This window comes from Sprattus sprattus (genome assembly GCF_963457725.1).
Source record: "Sprattus sprattus genome assembly, chromosome: 19".
NCBI classification, from domain to species: Eukaryota; Metazoa; Chordata; class Actinopteri; order Clupeiformes; family Clupeidae; genus Sprattus; species Sprattus sprattus.
In genome coordinates this window covers 24909007-24918964 of record NC_137917.1, presented here as the reverse complement: position 1 = coordinate 24918964, position 9958 = coordinate 24909007, and the positions used below count along the sequence as shown (strand labels likewise).

At 42.4% G+C, this 9958-nt stretch overlaps 1 protein-coding gene across 1 annotated transcript; it reads left to right on the top strand.

The window, feature by feature from the left end:
* The first annotated feature begins 492 nt into the window (after positions 1–492).
* Positions 493–9444, top strand: LOC308380975 (basal cell adhesion molecule-like). The gene is made up of 7 exons (XM_080858456.1): positions 493–591; positions 1482–1603; positions 2254–2467; positions 3342–3499; positions 5442–5586; positions 7517–7658; positions 8653–9444. Exons 1-7 carry the CDS (start codon positions 534–536, stop codon positions 8738–8740), a joined length of 927 nt encoding a protein of 308 aa, XP_080714582.1. The 5' UTR covers positions 493–533; the 3' UTR covers positions 8741–9444.
* The last annotated feature ends 514 nt before the right edge of the window (positions 9445–9958 follow it).

Genomic DNA, 9958 nt, shown 5'->3' with positions numbered 1-9958 from the left:
AAAGTGCTACAAAAGCATGCTGACGTTTATCTCTTCTGAAAATGGAGAAGTCTGGGGTCCTTACAACGTTCATCGTTTCGACACTAAGCCAAGCAAATCAGCGTGCAGGCATGATACATAATAAAAATAACTCGACAGCGTCCACCAGTAAACGTTTTCATTTATCAACTGCGCAAATCTGTTGATTTCTATTGTCTCCTTACGAGAAACGTCATGGTCTATGTTTTACTAAGACAAATGACCTGTGCCAAACCGTGAACCGTTGCGAACAGCCTAACATTGTAGCGCAAACACCTTGAAGTCTAATACACAACAATATTTTGCACACACTCACAACATTTTACTTCATTAACTATACAAGATTACAGTGTACTGAAATGTTTTTAACTTTTACGTTTCCTGTGTCTAACTGAGATGTGCGCACAAGCTAGATCCGCCCCCTTCTTTGTCCATAAATTGTACACGCACATTTTCAGTTTTACACACATCAACATTTGGAACTTGTGGGAACAGTTTAAGACAACATCGTCAAAATGAAAGGGATTCTGTTTTTGACAGCTGCTGTGCTTATTCACGCTCAGATAAACCATGGTAAATATGATTTATTTCCCACATTTTACTTTTAACACATTTCAAAAACAAAGCTGGCAACGTTAGCTTTTTCAGCCAACAATACACCTGTTGAAGTTGCACTGTATATTAAAGAAGTTACAATCAACGGTGACGGCAATTTCCTTATGTGTGGAGTAAACAGACACCCAAAGAACATTGCGTCTGTTGTTTTGTAAAATAGGTCCTACGCCAGTTAATGTTTACAGAAGTGTAGCTTAGGACAGTTAATGTCGTGAAAAAAATGTCGAAGTAGGCACATAAATGTTTAAGTAAGTTAGCCTTAAGGTAGCCTACCTTTCTTATTTCATAGGTTTGCATTATAACTTCAATCTAAGTGTACCTACCTAACGACCTTAGTTCTCACAAAGTGTCTATATATAGGACTTTCAGGGCATTTCAGGTCATTTTAACATTTTATATGTTTCACTTTAGAGGACTTTATCACTCCTCTATGAAATTTTGGCGGAACAATTAAGGGACGTGACTTTATGATACTAGGTTGAGGAACATGACTTTGTGATACTAGGTTGATGGTTGGAAAACCCCTGCGTGTTTTTGGAATAACCCTTCAGCGCTTCGTGTATTAACGTGTCGATTCAATTTCCTTAGTACAACAAAGCATGTTTTCCTTGGCACTAGAGGGAAGTTATTGTATACAAATTTCGAGTGAAAGTGGAAGTGAGTGAAATCTATGCGTTGTAGTTGTTGCACCTGTAGTGCGTCACAAGTATGACCGACGGGCGCACAGTTGTTTCTGTTGTGTTGTGTTTGCAAGTGTTATGGCTGATGAGACTGAATGACAGCTGTGGTTCTTGCTGGAAATTTAATTTTGTAACATGTGTTTCCTAACATTTCCCTGTACAACCCAGCCTCCTTGATCGTGAAAGGCCCGCCAAAGCCAATTGTGGCAGGGGATAAGGTGACCCTGGAATGCTATGACTCAGACTCCGCGGCTAACATGAGCCAGGTCCATTTTGAGAGGTCTTCCAAGGTGAGTTATCACAATGATTAATTCTAGAATAAACATGGGTTTATGGTGTGGTAAGGCACACTGCCTTGGATTGGATCATGCATTTCCTTGTTTTCTCTCTCTCTCTGCCTGGTCTGTGCTCCCTACTTGTCAACACTGGACTGCATCATGTTTTTTATACGTTGGTATTGATACAATTCAATATCAAAATGTCTCCCAAATATATCATGGTTTTGAAGTTTGTCACGGCCCCAGTGGGCCGTGCTGCTGTGCTCTCGTGTCCGTCCCAGACTTTTGTCACGGTTGTGAGCCGAACTGTGACAAGTTACATTCTCATTAAGAAAGCTAAGAAAGGTTACCTTAAATGAACCCATACCTCGTGAGGACTGTCCTGGGTGCTCAGAAGTGGCTTACAAAACCACAAGCCACATCCTGTTTCAGATAACACTGTGTTATTCTCTTCAAGACAGCCAAAGATATCTGATCAGATCAAACATGTAAAACCAGACAAACAAGATTCCCTGAAAGTAAAACCGAAAGTTCATGAATTTTTATTGTGTTTTTGGAACATTTCCTACAGAGCAATGCAAAATAAAATAAATTATATATATGCAAAAACCCAGTACAAATAAAAGGCAGAGCCGTTCTTATAGCGTATCTATTTTTCTCAGTTCTCACAGGGATGGTATCGCCTGGAAATGGAGAGGTCTTACTTGGGCCGCCTCTGCTCCTACCGCTACTTTGAGTTGACCCTTGAGGACGACCGTCTGCTCCTGACCACCTACGGCATCCCGACCTACATGGAGGGCCTTTACCGTTGCGTGTCCGACGAGGACGCCCTCAGCTCAGACAACTCCTCCACCCCTCTGTCCGTCACTGTTCACTGTAGGTGTTAACGCTCATATTGAAAGCAGAACTGAAAGTCTCAGTTCTACAGAACAAAGATCACATTTTGATCTTCCGGGTTTTGGTTAGGACAAAATGTGTGTTAAATATATACTTTCAGAATGATTACACAATTTCTGATGGAGGCTTAAGCAACAACTTTTAGTTTTTTCTCTTTTCTCAGTCAGTTGGTTATGGGAGCCCTAATGTCTTTTTTCACAGTGAGTCAGATATGTTCACCCTGTATATGATACCATGTTAACCGATGAAAAAACCCTTGATTAGTGATAGTCACAACAAGTCACAAGTCTTGTATTGTCAGATGCACAGAATGACACAGGGTCAGACTGGGCACTGAAATTCTTTGGACAAGGCACCGCACACAACAACCTACCACGGCATAACATAACATAGTTTAACATAACATGACATAGATGACTGATCTGCTCGAACTGATCATCCAAGGCTACTGTGGGCTGAAGGAGTGGATAGATACACTCTCATGTTCTCCGAGACCGCATTGACTGCAATCTTGTGCAGTAGAGTCAATGATGGGGAATGACTGCAATAAACAGAACGGAATATAGATGTTAGAGGGAGAGAAGAAGTGCCTGTTAGACTGACGTGCAGATGGTGAGAAAATGAACCATTACTTCAGAATAGCGTCATTTGTATGGAACAAGCTGAGGCTGACCATTATCATTGCTATTGATTGCTCCCAGAGGTAATTTGCAGGTAATTGGTGGCAAGACTCTCCCGAGTGTGTTCGATACGCTGGGAGTGCATTTGTGGAGAGGCCGCAAGGCGCAAGCCTTATTGTGCGTGTTCTCCTACTGAGTCTTCTGACTGACCCTCTTCTCTGTCTTTTGAACAGATATGCACGACCTGTCATTCACCAGGGAGAGCCATAATGGTTACTACAACCGATTCTTCAACTCAATGCAGGACCTGCGTGTGCCACTAGGGAGCGATGTGGAGGTGAACTGCTCCGCCACTGCGTCGGAGACTCCGGAGTACTTCTGGCAGAAGGAGGTGAGAGTGTTGACAGTGACACACACACACACACACACACACACACACACACACACACACACACACACACACACACACACACACACACACACACACACACACACACACACACACACACACACACACACACAGTGGCTTTGGTTAGGGCACAGTCCCAGCTCTGCTCTAGCACAGACACACACACACACGCACACGCACACGCACACGCACACGCACACGCACACGCACACGCACACGCACACGCACACGCACACACACACAGTGGCTTTGGTTAGGGCACAGTCCCAGCTCTGAACTAGCACGCACACACACACACACACACACACACACACACACACACACACACACACACACACACACACAGTGGCTTTGGTTAGGGCCCAGTCCCAGCTCTGCTCTAGTACACACACACACACACACACACACACACACACACACACACACACAGTGGTCTGCTCTAGCACACAGACGGAAGGAAACACTCTGCAGTAACGCCCAGCAGAGAAAGGACAGAGAAACCGGTTGAGCAGGATTTGTTTTTTTGAAGAGGCTGATTGTTTACAGTTTCACTCAGTTCCCCTTTGGGAAAGTTTTAGACAAACCCTTAAGCACATGAGCCCCTACGACACTGAAAACATCAGGGCTGATTTTAACGACGCACTTTAATAAATACAATAAATGAAAATGCAACATAAAAGGTTTTTATAATATTTCCCACTATTCTTACACATTGTCAGTTTCTGGACATTTTCATATGTTTGAAATGCATTTCTTCAAATATGTATAATACAATATTTATATGGCATATTCTTATTAATTACATTATAATTGCCCTAGATGACTGAAGAGTAATCAATAGCGTAAAAAGTAGAATAATGAAGAAGAAACTGTGAAATGACCTTCAGTTTATGTTTTATGAGTTTTAATCTGCTCTTATCCCACAGTATGTGGCTGAGCTTCATTTCCTAAATCATCTAATTATTAGTCTACTCTTTGTTAGTGTTCTATTCTGTGCTCACACATTACACAGCATATGGGAGCTTTCTAGTTTCACCACAGCATGCTAAAGTGCTTAAATACATCTATGTTCATCATTGTGAAAGCAATTCAGGAAAATAATCTGTGCACAGGGAATATTTATACTTTGATAGAGAGTAGTTACCTGTGCAACTCACTCTGTTTGTGCCTGGGACACAACACGAGGCAGAGAGGCAGTCTTAGAGCTAGTGGATTAGCATACACAATGCTGTTTTGGCCCGAACTTGGCACTACAGGAAATCCTCTTAATTCAATTCTATTCAAATTGAAATGGACTTTGTTGGCAAGTGGAAGAAACCCACGAATGCCAAATCATTAATATGGTTATGACATACTGTGTCTTGTACACTGGCTTTTTCTCTTTTTCTTCCATCGGCCATTGTCTGCATTGGTGGCTATTCCTTGTCTGCTTTTCATTGTGTGGTTATTTTTGTCTCTCCTATTCTTTTCGCACACTCATTATTCTTCATGCTTAACAGTATACTGCAGAGCAACCGTTGTCTGAAACAGTTATCAAGGTTAATTGCCCGAGCTCGTGTCGATTCGCTTAACTTTGAACAGCTTAAATAACTCACCGCTGAATTTGTGCAAAGTAGGTTGTTATAAAGTTCACTTTTTCCACATTCTTAATGCAACATTTACTTTCTCTCTCACTCTCATTCCACTTCATTGTCCCTTACTAACTTTCTATCTCTCCCTCGCTCCCTCTCTCTTTCTTTCTCTCTCTCTCCCTCCTCACCGCGTTCTCCCTGACTCTCTGTCTCTCTCCTTCGCGCTCTCTCTCTGTCTCTTTCTCTTTCTCTTTCTCTCCCTCCTTACCGCGTTCTCCCTGACTCTCTGTCTCTTTCTTCCTCTCGATCTTTCCCCTCCCGTTTACACCTCATGTTATTCCCTCCCTCTCCAGGGCAGTGACTGGATCCTGCCATCGAAGACCCTGACACTGAGAGAAGTGACTCCTCAGGATGAAGGAACCTACACCTGCACTGCCCAACACCCCAGCGTGGAGTCCCTCCGCAGGAGTCGTTCCTTCACCCTCACCGTCCTACCAGGTGGGAGACGGAGGACAGACAGGCGTCACCTTGATGGGGCTTTGGGGATCAATCAATCAATCAATCAATTGAATTATTTGATCAAGACGGACAGTGTACATTTATGAACATTTCAATGTAAATGCACCCAATTATAGCCAAAAGGCTAGTTTCCATTGGCAGTCCCCCTGCCAGAGTGAAAAAAGGCTATACAACCTAAAAAAAAGGCATTAACGTATACATCAAACATAACGTTGACAATATGCATATGGATGTGGAGGAAAGAAATGTCTGGGTGACATCGCTTACTCAAGGCGGATTGGGGAGGAGGAAAATGTCATACATACGTAGTCGTTCAGTTAACCGCCACGGGTGTTTGAAGGATTAGAATCACTGTGGACGTGACAGACCGTGGATCCAGGAAGTGCAGTTGAACGATGTTTAGTAAACCAGGAACTACTATGCCTACATCCTGTTTACAGACAGTATTAGCATCAGCACAGGGTTCAAATGCCACATCAATATATAACTCTGATGAGTTTTATCCAGTGCAATAGGTGTGTGTACAAGTGGCCCACACTCTGTGTAGATGACATGGAAAGATGATATTGGCCCTAATGCCTTAGGGCTAAGTACAACTAGTCTGGACCTGTATTCACAAAGCATTGTATCTTACCTCTAAGAGTACTTCTGAGTCACACTGAAAATTCCTCACAAGATGTTTGCTCTCCTAAATCCAACTCCCAAAGTCGCCGAGACCAACGTTTTACTAAAGAAAAGTGAGAACACCTAAACTCCTAAAGAGAAAGACTGTCTTTGTATGGCTGATGTCAAGTCTCATGTACGAGCTTGCCCTCAATGACCTTGGTGACTGGTGCTGGTGTGTAGGCATGCGTTTGATGGCCTACTACAAAGAACAACTAATAAATAAATAAATATGTGACATATGCTACACATTAAATAATAACGGAATATGCTACCTACAGACAGAGTATCTCTGCACAGTTCTCAAAATGCATTTGTATGATTACACGTTTGTGTAGACAGGAGCTAGTTTCATTTAACATTTAAACGTTTCATTCAATTCGTTTTTGCACTGAAGGGGTTGTTTCAGTTGGTTGGTGACATTATTACAACCCGGTTAATGGGCTTCATAATTATTCCCTCGAGATTGAGACGGTATCTTGTACAGTAATCCTGCTTCTGCATTCCGAGACCTTGTAACGTGAAAGAAGTAGGAGTCCCAGAGTGAAACCTGTTTTTCCTAAATCAGCAAGTTCGGAGCTACTTTAGCCTTCAGATGCTTTGTGAAGACAGGCCCTGACTCATTTCAACGACAAACATGATTGTCTACACGTCTTCAATTGTCGACCTGGGAAATGTACTTAAACAAGACACATATTCGTGCAACTTATGAGTGTGGCTGAACACATAGAACCAAGTCTGCTCACTTCTGCATACATGATTGTACAGAATTGAAACACAGTTAGACAAATGTCCCTGTACTGATCTGATATTGACATTATGATGGGTTAAAGTAAAGTGATGGAAAGTTAGTATGCTGTTAGGCATAGTCGGCTGAATGCCATGGTTGAACTCAGTCAAACAGCCAAGCCAAGAGGAAAAGTTGGTATTTTAAGCATTTTAAGGGATTATTACACTGCATTTAATTCAGCTTCTGATACCAATCACATTCAGATTTAATTAGAGATCTGTGGGATGATAGAAAAACGACATTTCATTTAAACACCTCACCAAAGCGATCATATCACCAATATAAATTAGGATCCTTGCCCAGTGCAATCTCATTAGCAGTGCAAACTCTGAAAACTTAACTACACTCACTGGAATGGATTTTGGAGTGTTGTCAGTGGTAGCGAGAGTTGCGAGTGCCTGAGAGGATCCACAAGGACATGGTTGGCACTAACGCTTTTCTCTCTCTGCCACACAGAGGACGCCTGCTGGTATCAGACTACCGACGGACGCATCACCCTGACCGCGGCCGGTGCTGGCATGGTGCTGTTCGTGTTGGTGGTCCTCATCATGGCTTTCCTCTACCGCAGAGTCAAGATGAGGCAGGCGAAGGGACCCATGTAAGTCATGCCAAACTCATCTCTCTCCCCTGTATTTGAACTTTTTTGTCTTAAATAATCACAATCATAAAAAGCCACGGGCCACTTTCACAGGGCTAATTGAGTGTGAAGGTATGAGATTAAGGCCAAGTACTTTTATGAGAAAGGATGGATATTACAATGCCTCATGTTAAATAATGGGTTTTAAAAATCTTTTGGTCTTCTCTAGCGCTTCCTCTGACAAACTAACAGTCACTCTTTTTTTTTATATTGTGGTCTGGAACTGCTGCTTTGGATCCCAGCTGGGCTATGGGTGTAGCTAATGAGGTTCAAAGCTAATTACTGAAATTCATTAGATCATCTTGTACCTAATGTGACAAATCCTGAAATCATAGCAACACAATTTTGAGACTTACATCATAGCATACCACTATTAACTTATAACCTGGTTATACATGAAGCTACCCAAGCCAGACGAACCAAAACATCAATGTTGGTCTATGAGACGAACCTTAATTTACCTTAAAAAAAAATGAAGGATGTATGTTCTGTAAACCTCTGCAACCACAGCAACCACATGGTCATGATGTTTGTCAAAATAACCATAGTTACAGCTGAGCTGAGGTCTACCAGCCTTACATTAAGCCTTAATGAATCTCAAAATGCATATGTACAGCTGGCTTTGTTAAACTATCTGTTTTCCCATGATGCTGTGACTGGTGAGATGGAGATCATATTTAGTCATGATTACATCCTCTCGATGTGGACAAGTGTCCTCCATGAAGGAGAAATTAAGGCCTATTGTTGAGTAGAATAACTGATCAGGGTTCTACTGTATTCTCCCTTTCATCGAGTTACTCTGGAATTAATCACATCTCTCTCTCTCTGTCTCTTTATGTCTTTCTCTCTCTCTCTCTCTCTTTCTCTCTTTCTCTTTATGTCTTTCTCTCTCTCTCTCTCTCTCTCTCTCTCTCTCTCTCTGTCTCTTTATGTCCTTCTCTTTCTCACACCTTAGCGATGACCACTCCCAGACAAAGCCCATCTACAAAGGGAGCATGGAGTCTCTTCCCTCCACCACTGGAGACAACCAGCCTCTGGTGTGAACAGAAGAAGGGTGTTGGAGCAGGCTGGAGGATGAAGGAGAGGTGGACAACACAGACAGGAAATTGATGGTTTAGTTACAAGCGGGATTGCTGGTGGACGTTTGTGGGAAGACAGCACACGCTTCAAATCAGAGCATTCATAATGATTTGTGAAAGCAAGTGAGACCGTTTTTTCTTTTCTTGTTGTTTTTCCCCTCCCAGTTTTATCATAGAGCCTGTCTAGATTCAATAGGCAGGAGAGCTCTTCAACAGAAGGTGTGCAATTTTCTCTATATTGATTTCGCAGCTTGGAAAATTGAGATTCACACCTCTTATCCCAGGCTGGGGGCTTCCTGGTGTTGCATGTACCCCACCCCCTCTTCCTCTTCCTCTTCCTCTTCTGCTCCTTGGTGGTAACCTTGAGCAGTAGGCCCTTCTTCAGTTGCTCCGGTGGTCTTTGGGGGCCTGTTCTGCGATGAAATGATATGTCTCCTTCGGAAATCGCTCTGTCTGTTGAAATTGAATTCTCAAGTGGGTTGTACTTTTCTTTTTCAATGGAAATGAATGCTGTCCCTGAAAGCAGTGCGTTCTCATCTGTTGCACTTAAAATGATGAAAAGAAACTGCGTCAGTGATTCTAGAAGCACTTTGACACTTTGCATTAAAGACTTATATTTAAACGTATGCACTTTTATTGCTTTTAATAAGCTTTAATAAAATATAATCACCCAAGTTTTGTGTCACAATTCATTTGTGTTGAGGTAGGACCTATTTCAAACAGGTAGAATAGACTTCTGGAATGGCCTCAGGCAGCTACATCAGGGCACACACGAAATCAATAAAACCTTTGGCTTTACCATGGAAAAGGAGGACCCAGACCATCATCTGATTCTTCTGGTGGCTTTTTGAATCCTTTCATTTGGAAGTTGCCTATCCTGGTTTGCATCCCGAGTTAAACTCAAGTTTAGAGCAATGCTGTTCATTACGGTTGCAGTTATCATACCTACAACTTTCATTACGACTCTCTGCGGCATTTATGATCGATTGTATTTGATTATCAGCTTGCGGTTGACCGCAGTCCGCTGTGAATAATGTGAAGATGCGGCGGTTTAACAATGGCACTCCATTAACATCCTCATGCACTACAGAGCAGAACGGGCATCGTGTTATTAAATTGATTAATTCAAGGCTCGTTTTTACTCTGCCCCTTATTCTTGCAAGCTACTGCGGTTGTTATCGA